Raw genomic sequence first — 19,447 nt, forward strand, 5'->3', positions numbered from 1 at the left:
CTGTGTGGATAAAACAATGTTCTGATTGGAGTACAGCACTCAGCAGCCTTTAGGCACAGATTTTGATACCCTATGGTTATGAGCTAGCACAGCACACCACAACTGTGTAGCTCTAGGTTTGAAACTGTGTGTGGCAAATATGCTTGTTAAGGGAGTTTGATTTTTAGTTTCCTCAACATAGGAACAATTATATCATTTAAACATGTAGTATTTCTGACTTAGGAATGGTATTTTTATTTTGCTGCTAAATTCTTACCACAGGACCAAAGCTCTACAAAGAACCCAGTGCAAAATCCAATAAGCACATAATACAGAATGCTTTAGCTCATTGCTGTTTGGCTGGAAAAGTAAATGAAGGTCAGAAGAAAAAGATACTGGAGGTAAGCATGTTTGCATGAAAATTAAATTTGGCAACATTCTAAAATTGTAGGAGTCCTCTCTGCTACCAGTTCAAAAGAAAGTACCCTTTCTTGGTACTCTTGAAAGTACCATCCTCTCCTAGGATTTCAACAGCATATAAAAGATCTGTAGCTGTGTTTTAACTTTAGATTGAGTTAGTTCACTCTCAAATGGGGTTTTAGAAGACTCCAGACTTAATTAAGCCTAGGATAGACTCAGATAATAATATAAAATTGTAAGTTCTTTTCTTGACCAGAGCTACTTGTTCATGTTTCATATGTAAGTAAGGTAGTTTTCCTTTTTAAAAATGAGGCTGTATTGCAAAATTGCTAATCAGCGCCTGGTTTGCTAGTGGTTATTTGACTAAGGTCAAGATTTAGCAGGCATTTCATATCTTCCTGCAGGATAATAATATCCACACAGAGCCAACAGCACCTCAGAAGTGAAGTTTTGCATACATTGTTAATTAAAGTGTACTTTGCTTTTATAATACACATTTTATCTTTGTTCTTCAGAGTTTGTATTTTGAATCTTGTCATAATATTTGACCAAAATAGGTGTAAAACAATTATGTAAATTTTATACAGTGAAATGTTTAAGAGTTTTTATTGTTTTGTTTTGTTTTTATTTTGAAGGAAATGGAGAAGTCAGATGCCAACAACTTTTTAATCTTGTTCCGGGATTCAGGCTGCCAATTCAGGTCTTTGTATACTTACTGTCCAGAAACTGAAGAAATTAATAAACTGACTGGGATAGGCCCTAAATCTATCACTAAAAAAATGATTGAGGGACTTTACAAATATAATTCTGACAGGAAACAGTTTAGCCACATACCTGCTAAAACTTTATCCGCCAGTGTTGATGCGATTACCATTCATAGTCATTTATGGCAGACCAAGAGACCAGTAACACCCAAAAAACTTCTACCCACTAAAGCATAGGAGTTGGGAAATACTTGCTTCAGAACATTCGTGGTAAATTTGCACTTCATCTTTCCTGCCTATAGAAAATCTTTCTAATTGCCAACCAAGACTTTTATTAATTGCACCTGAACATTAAGCTCTGTTGTCACGAACAACTGGAACGTGAGCCACAGCATTTTGGACTGCGGAAGAGTCGCACGTAGGTGGTAAGTCCAAGTGATGAAGGAACGTTCGGATTCACAAATGGAGATTTGTGTCATCGGGTTCGCCTGCTTGATGGGAGACACACTGAAGCACTGAATTCTCATGGACACTAGTTGGACTATGATTGAAATAAGGCTAAGATGACAAAGTATGTGTTTTATTCCTTTTTTTTTTCTTTTTAATGTACATGTTTGTCTTCAGATGGTTTATTTTGCTGTTTTTCTCTCCTGGGGGTTTAATCTGAGATACCTTTGTATTTCGTTTCATGGGGAGACCGCAAGCGTAGGAAATGCGCCTTCAGAGGTAACTTGCACCTTTCTGATGATGCTAAGAGAAACACTAGTGTTTAGTTTTACAGTAACCCTCATGTTTTAATGGTGTTAGAGCATTTGCAAGAATTATTCTAAGTATTTACAATTCTGTATTTATTATTCACTCAAGTATTAACATTTCTCTATTACATAAGAGGAGGTATTGTAAAGAGCTGCTAGTAGGTTCGCTTTAAACCACATGAGCTTAACCAAGAATATGTTATAAGAAGTTGCTGATTAAATCAGTGCTGTTTTTACACCACTTCTGGCCAACTCAGAATAATTTAAGATTGTTCTTTTAACAAAAAAGGCTTTCTATCTCTTTTAAAGTAAGTCACTTTATAAGCTGGCAGAAGTGAAGGACACTTTGAGAGTAGTCTTTCAATCTGAAGATGTAAGACTTCCTGCCACAAGTTCTCAAGAGGTCTTTACATTATATTTATAACTGATATAAAAATTATATTTAGAATTTTTAAACATGTACAAAGGGCTACATTTTAATTTTAAAATAGCTTCACATTATTTTACTTATATTGAGTTTCTTTTTTTATTCTTTTCAAGTGGAACAGCTTATGTTAAAGTACACACTTGAAATCTTCTCTACATGATCTTTGTTCCTTTAACAATGTATATCAGAGGGTTAGTTGGGGAAAAACTTCATTCTCAGGAAAAGACTTGAATGATTATGTGACCCTGTTATGTTTCAGTGTTGTGACAACTGTGTAAACGTAGAGGGGAGAGACAGTATTGTATCATAAATGAGATGTGGGGTTGGTTTTCTTTTGTGGGAAGTGGAGACTAAAATATATACATTTCTCTAATTGAGTTGTTTAGAGAAATAACTAATATCTCATATGATGTATTTACTTATTTTAAAAGAGAATAGGAATGAGATGTCCCTGAACTGTACTTTTCTATTATTATAAGCCCTTTAGGCATCAGTGCATCTGGGTTATCAACATTTTCTCAAATGCTGTCAATATTTTACTGTAATTTATGTTCTTATATTTATGTATATTTGTTAAAACTGTAAAAAAAATTTCACAGATTTTTTTCCAATAACTGTGCAAGATATATGTGTAGCTCAAAACTATTTGTGATCTACTGTTTGCATGTAAGAGACCAGGATATGTAACTCTTATATTTTAAGTGTATACATACTGTGTATATAATATATGAATATTAAGAATGGGGACTTGCACATTTTACCTTTCAGACAACAGTTTCTATCACAGAAGGAAATGACTGTCAGATACATGGTTAGATTAAGCCTAGTTTAAAAAAAAAAAGCAAATCTAATCAAAATATGGTAATAGTCAAAAGGAGAATTAATAAGCACTTTACATTACTAAATTTGTTCTTTTCAATCAAATTTCCCTTATCAAATCAGTCATCTTTGTGATACTACTTGGCCATTAAATTTTTAAAAATTGGATGCAAGACAGTAGAGGAACTATTTAAAGCTAAGTAGGACCACCCTTTCTTCTTAAATTTATGTGTGTCCAACAATGAATGTCCATAATGTCTAAAGGTAGAATGTGAACATTGCCATAAAAGTTCATTGCTCTCAGTATATTTTACTTTATTAATACAGAAGGAATATGGATGTATTTCTTTAAGTCTGCAGATTTTTTTTATTATGGTGCAGCTTTTTAAAAAAAATTATGTTTTAAAAATTATACAAATGAAAATTATGGTATTGCATAAAGTCTGGAGATTTCCATCAACCTTATTGAAACACACTGGTGCTTTCATCATTAGAGGTCAAATGATGATGATGATGATGATGATGATGATTCAGTTAAGTTTGCCAAACACCTGTCATGGTTTCCAGCGCAACCTGTCAAATTCTATTTGACGCAGCTTTGGAAAGCTTTTAATTCCTCTTGACTTTTCGATTTTGTTTTAGGATGACTGTTACAGTTTTTATTTGGCTGTTTAAAGCCAAATTCAACTTTTTAATTATGGTTTCATGGACACTGTGGGGCAATGTACAGTGTATGGTGTGCTTACCTGTCCACTCTAGAGCACTGCTTACAGGTTTTTTTAAGATGCTGTGCTGTAAAATACTGTCATATTTGCTATTTCCTGGTACAGTGTAGTTTTTCCCCTTTCATTTGAATAAAAGCATGGCACCAAATGACTCCTTTTCTGTTTTTTGAATAAAGTGTGTTTTTTCCCTAATATTTGAACTTGGGTAAACTCATCGTATAGCTTTCCTACCTCTTAACCTATGTTTTTTTTTTTTTTTTTAAGATTATTTATTTATTTATTTATTTGACAGAGAGAGAGAGAGATCACAAGTAGGCAGAGAGGCAGGCAGAGAGAGAGAGAGAGGAGGAAGCAGGCTCCCTGCTGAGCAGAGAGCCCGATGCAGGACTCATCCCAGGACCCTGAGATCATGACCTGAGCCGTAGGCAGCAGCTTAACCTGCTGAGCCACCCAGGTGCCCTTAACCTATGTTTAAATGTAACAGTTTGACTATTCACAAGAGGCAACTTTTGGTAGTATTAGACACAGTCTGAATACTGACTTAAGACAATGTTAAAAAGTCTGTAACTTTCTGTGCTTAGCTCAGACCACCTACATAGTGGAGTTTAAATGCTTGTGCTCATGATACAGCTTTCTGTCCATGTTAAATCCCTTTCTTTTGGTGAATGATTAAAATATGCCAAAATTAACACTTTATACGTTTGAAATTGAACGGCTAATGAACAGTTCTTGATTTACTCTCTAAGTTTCACTTTGATTTTGTGGATTATATTCATTCAGTCCAGAGCGATTAAGAAAAAAATATCTAATAACAAAACAACAACAAAGTCTTCATACACAACTATATACCTGAAGAAATACCTGGTGTTGCTAACTGTAAGTGCGGTTCTCTACCTTTAGGTCCTCTGATAGGGTACCCCAGCTTCAGAACCCAGCTGTAACTTCCATAGTATTTTGCAGTGCCTTGATTTTCAGAAATAAAAATATTTAACCTGAAGACTCATGCAGCATTAGAGAAGTCTACACAGACCGTGGCACCCTAGAGCCCACTCATAATTTGAGAGCGTGTTCCCTGATTTGGCTGCTTGACCGTTCTTAACAAGGCAGAGGGAAGGATGCCTGCGTGACTTAGTCCATTAAGTATCGGCCTTTGCCTTAGATCATGATCCCAGGATTCTGGGACTGAGTCCCGCATTGGCTCCTTGCTTAGCAGGGAGCCTTCTTCTCCCTCTACTAAATTAAAATCTTAAAACAAACAAAACCTAGGTAAAGGGAAATGTTCTACAGTGAACAGGAACATTTTTATTTTGTAACCTGTGCACACGGCAAAATAATAAAGAATAACCAGCAAAAGAAACAGAGTTATAATACTCTGACCTAGGAATCAGGCATTGGAAAAACACATCTTAATCTGGGGCACCTGGGTGGCTCAGTCGGTTAGCATCCCACTCCTGGTTTCACGTCAGGTCCTGATCTCAGGGTCCTGAGATCCACCCTGGTGTCAGTGCAGAGTCTGCTTGTCCCTCTGCCCCTCTCTCTGCTCACGAACTCATGGTCTCAAATAAATAAAATCTTCAAGAAATATATAAAGATCTGTATCTTCCTCTAATGGCAGTTTTGCCTTTAAAAGAAACAAATGAACAATGCTCTATCATTTCAGGGAGGGTGGCATGCGCCTAGGTTGTTACTTCCCAGCTGCTCGTCACTTAAGGCTATCTAGAATCTTCCGGTTGTCTGCTGTTGGCATCTGGGGCACAGGCCTTCTGGCGGTTCAGCATTCCACGTCCAGATGCGCAGACAGCGAGAGTTAGCTTGCGTATGTGTTTAATGTCACTGTGGTGTCTGTAACTCGTTAACCTCTATCCACAGTGGCTTATAGTTATGTCAGAAAAAGAAAAAAGAGTTCTTCCACTTTCCATTGAAGAAGATAAAAGCAAACAAGTTAAAAAAAAAAAATGTTTGAAGGCTTTTGTGTTTTTTACCGTGGTAAGGATAGCCGCTATGGTACTTAAAATATGGCTGTCCTTCATTCTGCTTCACCGCAGTCTGTTGTTTTAGGTGGCTGATCTGTTCTTCCTTCAGGAGCACCTGCTGGTGTCAGAAGCACCCCGGGGCTGGACGACGCACAGCACGGCCTGTGTCGTTGGTGGCACAACTGGTTTCCAGCTCTGTTCGGCGGCACTGATTCCTGACCCCACCCAGTTACCCACATTCATGGTCTGCCTGTTTATATGAGAAAGGCAATGTGGCTCTCAACCCTCAAGCAAGCAGAAACTCTTCACTATAATACTGCTTTATGATGTGAAAGTACTTCTTTTCTTTCTGTGAAGAGATACCAAGATCTCCATTTCACAGATGGGGATGATCAAGCTTCAGAGGTCAGTAACCGCCAGGGACACAAAGCTAGTAAGTGGCCACCTCACAGCTCAAGTCTAAACCTGATTTCCCCTCCCCTTCGCTGTGCCGCACAGTGCATGATCTCCACTGCTGTGGATGTGGTGGAAGAAAACTACGTGAGGTCTGATAACTGTACTAGTTAGTAATATATTCACCACTGAGGGAACGCTAAGAACTTGTTACAGTGGATTTTGTTCTCTTGCCTAATAACTGTAGCCAGCATCAACCCAACAATGGCTAAAATCAGCCTGGTGGGTCCCTACACTCTTAAACATCTAGATTCCTAAGAAGAGAGGAACAGAGAAAGTACGGATGGGGTGGAAAGAAAAGGATTCTGCTGACAGCCTGATCAAATGTATCCAGGAAACAGTAATGAGGTGCGAGAGACTAGGTCACAAAGACACGGGGGCTCTTCCATCAAGGAGCCCCTGTCTTGAGGCGGATGCGGTTAGACCTTTACAAGCATCTGATAAACTATGCTCTAAGAGAGGTGTGGACCCGAAGCATGGGACAGATAAGCCCCCTTCTTATGAAGAGTTAAAAGGTTCTTGTTCATAAGCAAAACTGACTTTATATAAAGAATGTAAGACTTAAGTTGCATCACCAGCCAATAAGGGGCCCGTCCTAGCCCAGTCTTCTTCAGATTGAGTTCTGAGTTGCAAAGGCATCGTTCTGGTGACAGACCTTAAAGGCCTACTTTCCGAGATCGTCAGCATCTGACAAAGCCAGCTGACCGTACAATGCTTCCTCTTCACGTTCGTAGCCAGAGACCGCTGCACTGCACTGCTTTTTTGCTGCTCTGTTGTCTCCTCCTACCAGACAGAGAAAACCCGAGTTCGCAGTCTCATCAGGGGGCTGCTCTGGAACACTTGGGAGGACCATAGACACCTCTGTGCATATCAGGTGGGTCATGCTTGGGTTCTTCACCTTTACATTCAGTGCCTAAATGCAATAGGGATTCAAGAATGATGTGTCAAATGAATAAATGTATGGAGGACTGCCTAGTCCAGATTCAAAATCACACCCAAAACTTAGTCGGATTTCTGCCAGGCTACCACTGATTTCCTACTATAGATATTTTTGCCTAAAAATACCAGCCCCACGTTGACTAACCTGGTCTGACTCCCTCTGCTTTATACAGACCATTCCAGGGGACCCGGGTGCAGCTTGGAAATTCAAACCATCAGTGACCGTGACATAATGGTGTTCGGTTCCCCTACCTCATCTCTTAGCTCCTCATATTGCCCCCGCCCCCCGCAAATTATAGGCAATCCCAAGGCTTAGTTCTCCTCCGGCCCTGGTCAACCTCTACTTCCCTTCTAAGAAGGTCTTCAGTACCAGCTCCAACTGGCCCTTCTGCACAGTTCCTCCATCTCCAGCCCGAAAGCTCCCTGCAGCCCCACTCGGGCACCTGACTGCCAGCTCCGCCTCTCACCTGGAAGTTCCACTCTCCCCAACTCAACCGGTTTCTTTTTTCTGTTATTTTTACAGATTTTTATTTATTTGACAGCACAAGCAGGGGGAGCAGCAGGCAAAGGGAGAGGGAGAAGCAGACTCCCTGCTCAGCAAGACTCGATCCCAGAACCCCGGGATCATGACCTGAACCGAAGGCAGATGCTTAACGGACTGAGCCAGCCACGTGACCCTCTTTCCTTTAAGATTTTTCCCAACTCAACCAGTTTAAAAACACTGTCAACCTCCTAGTAAAACCAATGCCTTCCTGGTATATGTCCAGCCACCATGGCTGAAACCTTCACAGTCTTGTCTGTCTGCTTCCTCTGTCCACGGAGGACACATCCTCGTACCTGGACAACCACCAGATCCTGTCCGTGTTCACGCTGTCAGTCTGTTCCTCATCTTTCTGGACCAGCCTCATATCAGGTGCCAACAGTTCCTGCTTAAACTCTGCAAGACCCTCCGACTCATCCTTCCCTGATTCCATTTCTCCCCCACAAACAGTGCTGCCAATCAGTCCTGGGTTTGCCTAAAGCATTGCTTTCACCGTGTCCTCCCCATTAGTCAAAAACTCCCAAGGGGCCTTATCCTCACCGTATAAAACTCAAGCTCCTGAGTTCAGCAGTTTTAGCCCTCCCAGGCTTGCCGCAAGTTGGCTTTTCAGCAACATCAGAATATCTGATAGTCACATATCCAACAGGCACCAAAACTCAGAAAAAATCGACATTTCAAAATAACTCATCACAGTTATCGTGAAAAAAATCAAACTGTAAGGACTTTCTCATATTTATTTTACAGTTTACTGTTTGGGTTTTCGGTTGCAGAGAGGATGGGGCTGGGGTATTGAGGTGATTTGTAACCTTTTGCTGCTTGGGACCACGAAAGGTCTCACTCTCGTCTTTCATGTCGCCCTTCCTATAACACAGACCTCTTCTTCAAAGAGGCTGACCTGCCTTGATCTTGATATAATGTGGGCTATCACAGTCAGCCTCATATCAAAGATATTTGTACGTTGCAGTTCATTTTCTCTAATACTGTGTTAGCTGCCGGAGAGGAAGCACTGTGTCCATTATGTTGCCTCATTGAGTGCTCGCCCTGTGGTAGGAAGGGGCCGTTTCCAGCATCAGTCTGAATTGAAGGTGACCTTAGAAACAGGTTTCACTGATCTGTGGCAGAACCGCGGCCCCGTGCGGGGGAGTCCCTAGCAACCCACAGGGAACATAGCCGAATTCCTGCTGCAAGTAACTGAAAATTCACACTAACTTTCCCATAACCAACTTTCTGTAAAATCACTGAAAAGTCATTGCAAGTCCTAGTTTAGAAGCTTCTGTGGGCAGAATAATTACAAAGAGAAAAATGTTACTTCCTTTCCAAACAAATTCTGGGGCCATTTTTATATTAAGGGACTTCCCTAGTGCCTGTCTTTTAAATTTCTGATGGTTTTGTTTCGGCCTTGAACCTCCGAGCTGCGGAAACCTGCAGGGAGGACAGAGTGGAGCCTTACTTTCCTTGGAAGCCGCACTCCTGCCCTCACCCTCCACATCCATTCTAATTCTTCCCCCAGGGCTCCTAAAGGCCAACAACGAAGTCTGGGGTACATCCCAAGACAGACGCACAGCTGCGGGCCATGGGCTTTCACACTGAGTCACCCCTCAGCAGTGTGGGCTGAAGCCCAAAGGCCCGTGGCCAACTCAGATGCTGCCCTTTCCCAGCCACCCCATATTTAGCACCTGAAAGTTTCGGAAATGATCAACCATCTGAAACGTTCTGCGCGGCCTCTGGCATCCCGGGTGGGGCCCGTTCCCCAGTGTGTGCCTCCCCTTGGGGGGTGAGGCTGCAGGGCAGAGGCAGGAACGCGGTCTTCCATAACCTGCGGCTCCCTGCCCACCTACCCTCCCACGCACCCGGAGGATCCTCTCTGGGGCTCAGGGGTTGGGGTCTATGGGAAACCTCATCACGGCAACCAGTCAGTAATAGTGAATAAAACAGAACACTCCCCACTCAGTACTTATCCAGAGAGGGTGTGGACACACAAGGACACATGGCTTTGTGGGGTTTTCCTCCCACTCAGGTCCCCATCACTGCTAATCTCCCTGTGAACCGCAGCTGCACTGGCATCCTGCCATCTGTTTGTGTTTTGGCCTTGTCAGCAGTTTGCAGCCTTATGTCACCCTGGGAAATTCACCATCAGTGACACCAGGTCCAGTGAACTCTGGTTGTGCAAGGCTTAAGACCACTCCCCTAGATGGGGATATCTCTGGATTCCCAATGCAATTCCAAAAGCATTTATTGATCACCTACTATGTGCACAGAAAGCCTCATGTCCTGGAGGGGAGGAGGGGTGGCACAAGCAGGGGAAACGAGAGGTCCTCTGCCATGCAGCCCAGGCCAGGAGTGTGGGGTGCTGGGGGTGCGGGTGCAGAGCCCAGAGAGAGGGAGGGTGTCTACTGGATGCCTGCTCACACCCCACTCGGGTGTGAGCTGCACTGGCTCACATCTTCACAAGCCCCAATCAGGTGGATGCAATCACATCCATCTTAAGATGTGGAGTGTGGAGCCCAAGATGGCACCGCTGCCAAGTCATAAAGCTGGTACAGAAGCCAGACTCCGGCCACTGATCTAATCGGACCCGTTCTGTTTGTTCACTAACCACAGGCAGACATATGACATAAAATACATATTCGATAAATTCGACATCACAACCGGGAGAACAGGGTTTTTAAAAAAATATTTTTAATGTAATAGTGTTGGGAAAGTTAGAAATCTAAAAAAAGCAAAAAAACCACATTTACACTGTAGGTGGATTAAAAAAAGATGCTAGGAAGTTATTTTTTAATAATACTGTTGACTGTTTTTAGACCAAAGAAAAAGTAACATTCTAAACTCTGGAACTGCTGAAAATGTAAAATTAAAAATAAAGGAAACAGCCAAGAAAAAAAATCTGAAAGAATATTTGAATTAAATGGGACAATGTTTAATCCTAAATAGTTCATATAAAAAATAGTAGATAAATGTATGAAGGACATGATTAGACAGTTCACATAAGAAGAATTAAGTACAGAACGACTTTTAATCTTACATTCAAAGAAATGTATATTAAAATGAAGGAACCATTTTTACCTCCCTTTTAAAAAATATTTTATTTATTTATTTGACAGAGAGAGATCACAAGCAGGCAGAGAGAGAGGAGGAAGCAGGCTCCACACTGAGCAGAGAGCCCGATGCGGCGCTCGATCCCAGGACTCTGAGATCATGACCTGAGCCGAACGCAGCTGCTTAACCCACTAAGCCACCCAAGCGCCCTTACCTCCCTACTTATTAAAGTGGAAAAAAATCTTACTGAAGAATATTTTTGACAAGATTGTGTTGAACCCAAAACCCTCATATGATGCCATACGTACGATTCCTGGTCTTTATAAGCATCTGCATTGAGCCATTTTCACAGCCTGTGACCTTCACAAAGATCACTACACTATGAGAACAGTGTGAAAAAGAAAGTTCACAAATGCAGTTATTTGTTACGAATTTCTGTAACAGCAAAAAATACTGGAGAAATCCAAAATATCCCAAGTCAAATTATTAGAAACATTATATTAAACATAAATATTAAACAACCTAGAAAAATGTAGGTTTATATGGCATTAAAATAAGCAGACGATGAAACTATGCACCCTAATTACTAATGATTCTTAAACTGTTGTGTTAAAAAAGTATGTGAAGAACATCTGAAATGGAATGTGAAAAAAATAGAAAATCCAAGAATGATGGGATTACAAATCGATTCTCTCCTCTGGCTGGAAACAAATTCACCAAAATGCTACATATGGTCGCTCTGTGTTGGGTCTGGGTAGACATACCTTACTCAGTCTATAATCTGCTTATTTGGCCTTTATGATGAAAAAGGCAAATATAATGTTCAAAATTTTTCCTGAAGGGCTAAGATTATGTGTATAGAAAAATTCAAAGTGGGGGAAGAAGTTGTAAAAGCTTACATAGATAGCTCATAAAGGAACAAAAATAAACCTATTCCTGAAGGCAACCTAGTTCAAAGCCTTAGATATTTATTGTCTCTTCTGCTGTCAGTCACAGTGAGGGACAGAGAGAAGCTCTACAGGCAAGGCAGGGCTGACCCATGTAACAAAGCTGGTCCAGAGAGAGGAAGACCCTTAAGAGATGGAGGTCAGAGAAGATTCCTGGGGGTGAGGTATAGGGAGAGGGAAGACCACCTCTGCTTTGCTCTGTTGACACCTGCCAGAGAGGGCCAAGATCCTCGGCTGAGCAGGATGAATGTTCTAGTAGCTGACTTCTTCTAATCCTGCGGGGGAACATCCACCACCAACAGCCCCCACCCCAGGAGGAGAGCGAGCAGAATCGTGGAGTTGGCCTCGGTGACTGAAAGTTGGATAGAAATCTCTCCAGCTCTGGCCTTTGCTGCTTCCTCGCATCCAGACAGGTTCACAAAGACCCACAGGGCTCAGCAGTAGCACAGAGAATCTGCCATGTGCTCTGGGCCACACACTTCCCTTGGGTATGAGACCACAGCTCCAGGAAGCAAGAATCTGTGTTTTTAATAAACAACCTACTTCTCCTTCCCGCTCACCCCCCTCCCCAGGCTTCCCTCTCGGTCCCTTGCCCCATTCTTCTTTCTCACCTGGCGGTTTCCTGGCTGTCACCTCTAGCTTTCGCAATCACTCATAGGCTCCCTGCTCCAGACTGCCCTGTGCCCCAGGGGAAGTGAGGCCCAGCGGCACCGGGCCTGTCCCCACTTACCTACAGGCTCTGGCAAGTAAGCACCGCCCCTGCTAGCCTTCTAGGGAAGGAGGCTTCAGCCCCCGAGGCCCCCCAGGATTCTGGGCATCAGACACACAGCCAGACAGGAGACGAGCGGACGATGAAACTGCGTGCATTCTAAAGACGAACGATTCTTCAACTGTTGTGTTAAAAAAAAAAGTATGTGGAGGACTTCTGAAATAGAATGTGAAGGAAAAAAAAAAAAAAAAGAAAGAAAGAAAATTCTTCTAGGGATGAGCAAAACTGTTCTGAATCTCCAGCAGCTCCCACAGGTTCCCACCCTGAGGGCGGGTCTTCAGAGGAAACTCAAGCTCCCCGAGGCCCGGGGTGCCCATGGAGGGCCGAGCCAAAACCATTCATTCCCCATTCCCCGGCCTCTCCTCTACAGTGTGTCTCTCCACCTCTTGTAATTGGCCGGGGAAAGACAACCTTGACAAGAATGGCCTGGATATGGGCACGGCCAAGGCTCCTTAAGCTTTCCCACTCCCTGAGGACCCTCATGGACCACAGGGACATCAGGCTAGAATGACTTTGTGTCTCAGTTTGCCCAGAGCAGTCCTGGTTTATGGCCCGGGTTAATTACCATAGAGCCTCTCGCTCTCAGAAATGCCCTGGTTTGGCATGACCCAACCTTGAAACAACAGGAAACAGGACACCTACACGCACGGGCCCCTCTGTGTTCCCTGAGCCCAGCAAATGGGACGGCATCCATATAGTTCCCAAACACAGCCACCCCATGCCCATAGTTGACTCCTCTCTGCTGAGACCCGCAACGTTATCATGATCTCTTGATGCTCGCCCTTCTGTCCCCACCACCGGTAATCTATTTCAGGTGCTCTCTCTCCCCCCACACCCAAAGAATTACGACAGCCTACTCTGGGTTCTCCCTGGCCTGAGCCTCTCCTCTCCCCGGTCCAATCCACAGTTCTGCCAGTGACCTTTTCAAAACAGAAAGAGGTCATGCCCTACTCACAAATGTCCAGTGACTCTCCACTACCTACACAGTGAAATCAAGATCGTCCTGTGACCTGCACGCTGCTACCTTTCCTGTTTCCTCTCCTGCCATCCGCTTCCCACCCTGGGCTCTGGTCACACTGGGCCCATATCCTGCTGCTCTATTTCACCTTCCTGCTCCTTCCAGGACCTGCACTCCAGGGTTATCTCCTGGAAGGCCTTTTCTGATGTCTCTTCCATCAGAAGTAACTGCTCTTGTGGCACCTGGGTGGCTCAGTGGGTTAAAGCCTCTGCCGTCGGCTCAGGTCATGGTCTCAGGGTCCTGGGATTGAGCCCTGCATCGGGCTCTCTGCTCAGCGGGGAGCCTGCTTCCCTTCCTCTCTCTCTGCCTACTTGTGATCTCTGTCAAATAAATAAATAAAATCTTAAAAAAAAAAAAAAGAAGAAGTAATTGCTCTTTCCTCTAACCTCCAAGAGCACTTCCGCCTTTCTCAGTTTGACGTCTGGTACGCTGGCCACTGCCCGGGCATCTGTATCTGTCTCCTGCCTCAACAGCGAGGCTCTAAGGTCAAGAATAGCAGCTCTCTCGATGCCGGACATGCTGCCTGCTCCATGACAGTGCTCACTGTTAAGTGAATCGAATCAAAATCGATAATCCGCCTCAAATTTTCATACCAGAGCGCCCAACAGGTCAGTCAGTCACTCATTCCTGGTGACAGTGTGGTGGGCTCTCAGTGGGCACAGACACAGAACCATTGGTCCCAACACAGTGTCTCCTGGGAGCGATGTCTGCTAAGAATTCAGACCCGGAACAGAAGCAAAAATTAACAATCAGGACCACACCAAAATAAAGAGTTTTGCACAGCAAAGGAAACCGTCAACAAAATGAAAAGGCAACCTACTGGATGGGAGAAGATATTGGCAAATGACCTATTCCATAAGGAGTTAATATTCAAAATATACAAAGAACAGCTCAACATCAAAAAAAACCCCACAAATAACCCAAAATGGGGAGAGGACCTAAGTAGACATTTTTCCCAAGAAGACACCCAGATGGCCCACAGACCCTAAAAAGGTGCTCGACATCGCTCGTCATCAAGGAATTGCAAATCAAAACCACATTGGGCGATCCCTCACACCAGTCAGAATGGCTAGTACCAAAAACACAAGAAATAACAAGGCGTTGGTGAGGATGTGGTAGAGAGGCAACCTCTGGGTTCTGCTGATGGGAACAGAAATAGACACAACCATTTTGGAAAGCAGTATGGAGGTTTCTCAATAAAAACAGAAATATTGGGGCACCTGGGTGGCTCAGTGGGTTAAGCCTCTGCCTTTGGCTCAGGTCATGATCTCAGGGTCCTGGGATCAAGCCTCACATCGGGCTCTCTGCTCAGCAGGGAGCCTGCTTCCCTCTCTCTACCTGTCTCTCTGTCTAACTGTGATCTCTTGTCTACCAAATAAATAAATAAATAAAATAAAATAAAAATAGAAATATACATTTGGATATCTACCCAAAGAAAATGAAAACACTAATTCGAAAATACATCTACACTCCAAGTTCATTGCAGAATCATTTTTTTTAAAGATTTTATTTATTTGAGAGAAAGACAAAGATAGCAAGAGAGAGCAGGAGTTGGGAGGAGAGAGAGAAGCAGGCTTGCCGCCGAACAGGGAGCCCGATTCCAGGATCCTGGGGTCATGACCTTAACTGAAGGCAGACGCTTAACTGACTGTGCCACCCAGGTGCCCCCATTACATCATTATTTACAATAGCCGAGATGTGGACACAGCCTGTGTTTACTGATAGACAAACAAAGGAAATGTGGTGTGTCTATGTGTTCTCTACATATTCTATATATGCTCTAATTATATATATATGAAATGAAATATGTCATAAAATATATGTATGAAATGAAATGAAATATCAGTCATAAAAAAGGACCAAGATCCTGCCAAATGAAATTTTCAGAGAAAGGCAAATGCCATTTTTGATTTCACTCATATACATAAAACCTAAAAATGGGGCACCTGGGTGCGTCAGTGGGTTGAGCCTCTGCCTTCGGCTCAGGTCATGATCTCAAGGTCCTAGGATTGCGCCCCTCATAGGGCTCTCTGCTCAGCATGGAGCCTGCTTCCACACACCAGCCCCCTCCCCACCCACCACCGCCTGCCTCTCTGCCTACTTGTGATCTCTGTCTGTCAAATACATAAATAAAATCTTAAGAAAAAAAATAAAACCTAAAAAAAAAAGAACAAATAAACAACAAAAATAGACTCATAAATACAGAGACCTGGTAGTTGCCAGAAAGGAGGAGAGTTGGAGGGTGGGCAAAATAGGTGTAGGGGATTAAGAGGTACCGACTTCCAGCTATAAAATAAATAATTCCCAGGAATGGAAAGTACAGCGTACGGAATATAGTCACTAATCCTGTAGCAACATTGCACAGTATCATGCAGACGGTAAATACACTTACGGTGCTAAGCACTGCGTAACGTATAGAATTGTCAAATCCCTATTTAATACACCTGAAACTAATATAATATTGTATGTCGGTACTTCAATATATAACATTTTTTAAAAGATTTATTTATTTATTTATTTGACAGAGAGAAATCACAAGTAGATGGAGAAGCAGGCAGAGAGAGAGGGGGAAGCAGGCTCCCTGCTGAGCAGAGAGCCCGATGCGGGACTCGATCCCAGGACCCTGAGATCATGACCTGAGCCGAAGGCAGCGGCTTAACCCACTGAGCCACCCAGGCGCCCCCAATATATAACATTTTTAAATTTTTTCTTAAAAAAAGGATCTGGACCTAACTAGAGTTGCCCAGAATTCCTTGCTGTAGAAACAGCACACCAAACTAAAAGGCTTTTGCATCGCAATGGAAACCATCCACACAATGAAAAGGCAACCTACCGAATGCGAGAAGAAAGGGTACCTCCTGGAGAAAAGGCAAGCTTTCCTTCACCCCCCATCTTCTCCCGGGGGCAACCCCCTTCAAGGCCAGGCCTCACTCTCACGGGTTCATCAGTCCTCCCCTGACTCCTACCATAAGGGCTCTCACCCTCCTCGAAACTTCTGACTTCTAATCTGCTCTAAATTAGGTACCATCTTGAGTCATCTTTCGTCCTAAATTTACATCTGTGTTTGGCTTAACAGGGAGATTTGGCCAGATGAGGGCAGATAAACAAGGGCTGGGATTAAATCCCAGGCCCCTCACCTCTTCTGTCTGGATACTTCTTCCTTTCTAGCTTAAAACCTTCCCGTGTGGCTCCATAAGGAGCTGATTTGGTCAGAAAAAGCCACTCTTTGAGTTAGGACATTTAACCTGGTGCCTCAGGAGGCTAAAAACAGCTGGAGAGCTCTGGTGGCCAATTCCTGATTAGGAAGTGGGCTCCCAGGTGGAGACCCCCCCTTCACCCTGGCCCTGTTGTGCACCAGACAGCAGAACCCCTTTTTCCTAGAGAACACGTGAACCCGCAGCAGGCTGCCGCAACACCGCCCCCTTACAAAACCGTCGGCGGGGGTTCTAGCCCCTCACCTCGAATAAAACTAGAGGAAACCACAGAGCCCAGCACCGATGGGAACCAAGTGGGAGATGGAAACAGATGGAGGCTGTCGGGCACCCGCCAACTCTTGCAACATCCGACCAGAGGGCTCCCACTGGGAGGGACCTTTTCTCCAAGAACCCTCTCCAAGTCTCCTCTGCCAGGTTCCCTGCACTTCCCCTGGGGCCAGCCCCAAATCGTAGGCCTCTACCCAGGAGCCTGCCCGTCCCACGCCACCCCGCTCCTCCCTCACCTTCCTGCCCACCCACCTGCTTTGGTCTGGGTGGCAGGAAGGGAGGTGCTGGGCACCAGCCGTGAAGAGCAACCCCCCCCCCCCCCCACACACACACACACAACCTCTCGCTCAGAGCTGCCGCCGCCCACACCCAGACTGCGTCCCCCACCGGCCTCGCGGTCCTCCCCCGCCATGCCTCTCACCGAGCCCTGGACCCCCAGCCCGTGGACGCCGTCCTGGGACTACTCAGGGTCCGGCGACCTGGAGGACCTGGAGGACCTGGAGCTGTGCCGGGTCCGGGACCTGCCCTACAGCTACGCCTACGTGCCCGTGCTCTACCTGGTGGCCTTCGTGGTGGGCCTGCTGGGCAACTCCTTCGTGGTGTGGCTGCTGGTCGGGCGGCGCGGCCCGCGGCGGCTCGTGGACACCTTCGTGCTGCACCTGGCCGCCGCCGACCTGGGCCTCGTGCTCACGCTGCCGCTGTGGGCCGTGGCGACGGCGCGCGGCGGCCGCTGGCCCTTCGGCGAGGGCCTGTGCAAGCTCAGCGGCTTCGCGCTGGCCGGCACGCGCTGCGCAGGCGCGCTGCTGCTGGCGGGGCTCAGCGTGGACCGCTACCTGGCGGTGGTGAAGCTGCTCGACGCGCGGCCGCTGCGCACCCCGCGCTGCGCGCTGGCCGCCTGCTGCAGCGTCTGGGCCACGGCGCTCCTGGCCGGCCTGCCCTCCCTCGCCTACCGGGAGCTGCAGCCCCTCCCCGGCGGCCGGGGCAGCCAGTGCGGGGAGGAGCCCTCCGACGCCTTGCAGGCGCTGAGCCTGCTGCTGCTGCTACTCACCTGCGCGCTGCCCCTGGGCGTCAGCCTGGTCTGCTACTGCCTCATCTCGCGCCGCCTGCGCCGGCCGCCGCACCTGGGCCGGGCCCGGAGGAACTCGCTGCGCATCATCTTCGCCGTCGAGGGCGCGTTCGTGGGCTCCTGGCTGCCCTTCGGCGCCCTGCGGGCCGTCTTCCACCTGGCGCGCCTGGGGGCGCTGCCGCTGCCCTGCGGCCTGCTGCTGGCGCTGCGCTGGGGCCTCAGCATCGCCACCTGCCTGGCCTTCGTCAACAGCTGCGCCAACCCGCTCATCTACCTGCTGCTGGACCGCTCGTTCCGCGCCCGGGCCTGGCGCGGGGTCTGCGGGCGCCCCGACCGCCCGGCGCGCGGGGGCAGCTCGGCGTCCTCGCTCTCCAGGGACGACAGCTCCTTGTTCCGGAGCCCCGCCGGCAGCTGCGAGAGAGCGCGGACGGCTAGCGCTGGCCCGGCCCTGCTCTAGCTTGTCCCCCGCCTGGGGAGGTGGCGGCCCCGGAGCCCGCAGGGGAGGGAGGCCCCGGGGAATCGAGGGGGAGAAACTCCCCAGACCTGCCTTCTCTGCTGCCGGCAGCGCGCTCAGGCCGGCCCTGCCTGGACTCCCAGGGCCGCCTCCATCAGCTTTCTCAGGACCTCAGCGCTTTTGGAACTCCCGCCCCCAAACCAGCCTGCTGAGAGCAGCCGTTCTCTCAGCCCAGTGGGCAATGGGGCTGATTTCTTCAGTCCAATAAAGGTCTAAGGAGATGAAGCAGACAGCAGTCTGGACACCCACAGGTTCGCCAAGTAGAAGGAAGGGAAATGGTTTCCTTCTCTGCCCCATTGGGAATGGAGCTGGTCAGAATACCAGACACAGCCCACCACCCCCCAAAAGCTATGCCATCTCCAGCTATGCTTTCTCTGAACCCCTACAATAGCCACTGCCTTCTGAGAAATACCTTCTCGAAGTCAGACCCTCTGGCCCTCTCAATCTCCAAAAAAATTCGGCAGAATATGGGAATTGACAGCCCTTTTGCCTTTAGTCATCTTTGTAGCTGTCTATGCTGTATCATTAGTCACTATCAGTTCATTCTCCCCGGGGTTTGCATTTTCAAAGCTCACCAAAGCCGTGGGGACTAGCTTCAGTGGGCACTGTCCACTTAATTCCTCCTGACAATTTCCCCGAAAGTGCTAGGCCTACCCTAGTTTTGTATCCTCTCCCCATCCCCATGAAGCAGATGGACCTACTCTGGAAATTATCTTGGCCCTTCCCTCTGGACAGAAGATTCTGAAATCTTTCACCAGACATTCAAATTCTCTATCACTCAGCCGGGGACACCAGAATCGTCCGTGTCAGTTACCGTTCTCAATAAAAACTTGCTAGCCTGAGCTTGACAATCATGTCTTTCTTTACTTGAGCAGTG

General features: G+C 46.2%; 2 protein-coding genes and 2 long non-coding RNA genes across 8 annotated transcripts in view; 2 read left to right on the forward strand and 2 right to left on the reverse strand.

Annotated features, from left to right (window-relative positions):
- The window catches only part of CAMSAP2 (calmodulin regulated spectrin associated protein family member 2), a gene marked incomplete at its 5' end in the record, with an annotated part of 119,505 nt that extends 115,525 nt beyond the window's left edge, over positions 1-3,980 (forward strand). For all 4 annotated transcript variants that reach the window (XM_082701955.1, XM_082701956.1, XM_082701957.1 and 1 more), the window contains 2 exons: positions 262-380; positions 1,035-3,980. In XM_082701955.1, coding sequence (XP_082558081.1) covers positions 262-380; positions 1,035-1,340 — 425 coding nt within the window. In that variant the 3' untranslated portion in view covers positions 1,341-3,980. The remainder of the gene's footprint in view (positions 1-261; positions 381-1,034) is intronic.
- Positions 1-19,447, reverse strand: part of LOC309849423 — a 57,532-nt gene that overhangs the window by 23,706 nt on the left and 14,379 nt on the right. The window lies entirely within an intron of this gene.
- LOC309849426 lies at positions 6,786-16,508 on the reverse strand. The gene is made up of 2 exons (XR_014303698.1): positions 16,342-16,508; positions 6,786-7,168 (listed from the first exon to the last, which is right to left on the reverse strand). It is a non-coding gene; the product is annotated as an uncharacterized lncRNA (long non-coding RNA).
- On the forward strand, positions 17,305-19,412 carry GPR25 (G protein-coupled receptor 25). Its single transcript, XM_082701966.1, has one exon. It carries the CDS (start codon positions 17,401-17,403, stop codon positions 18,511-18,513), a length of 1,113 nt encoding a protein of 370 aa, XP_082558092.1. The 5' UTR covers positions 17,305-17,400; the 3' UTR covers positions 18,514-19,412.

Source organism: Mustela nivalis (genome assembly GCF_964662115.1).
Source record: "Mustela nivalis genome assembly, chromosome: 16".
In the NCBI taxonomy this organism is placed as follows: Eukaryota; Metazoa; Chordata; class Mammalia; order Carnivora; family Mustelidae; genus Mustela; species Mustela nivalis.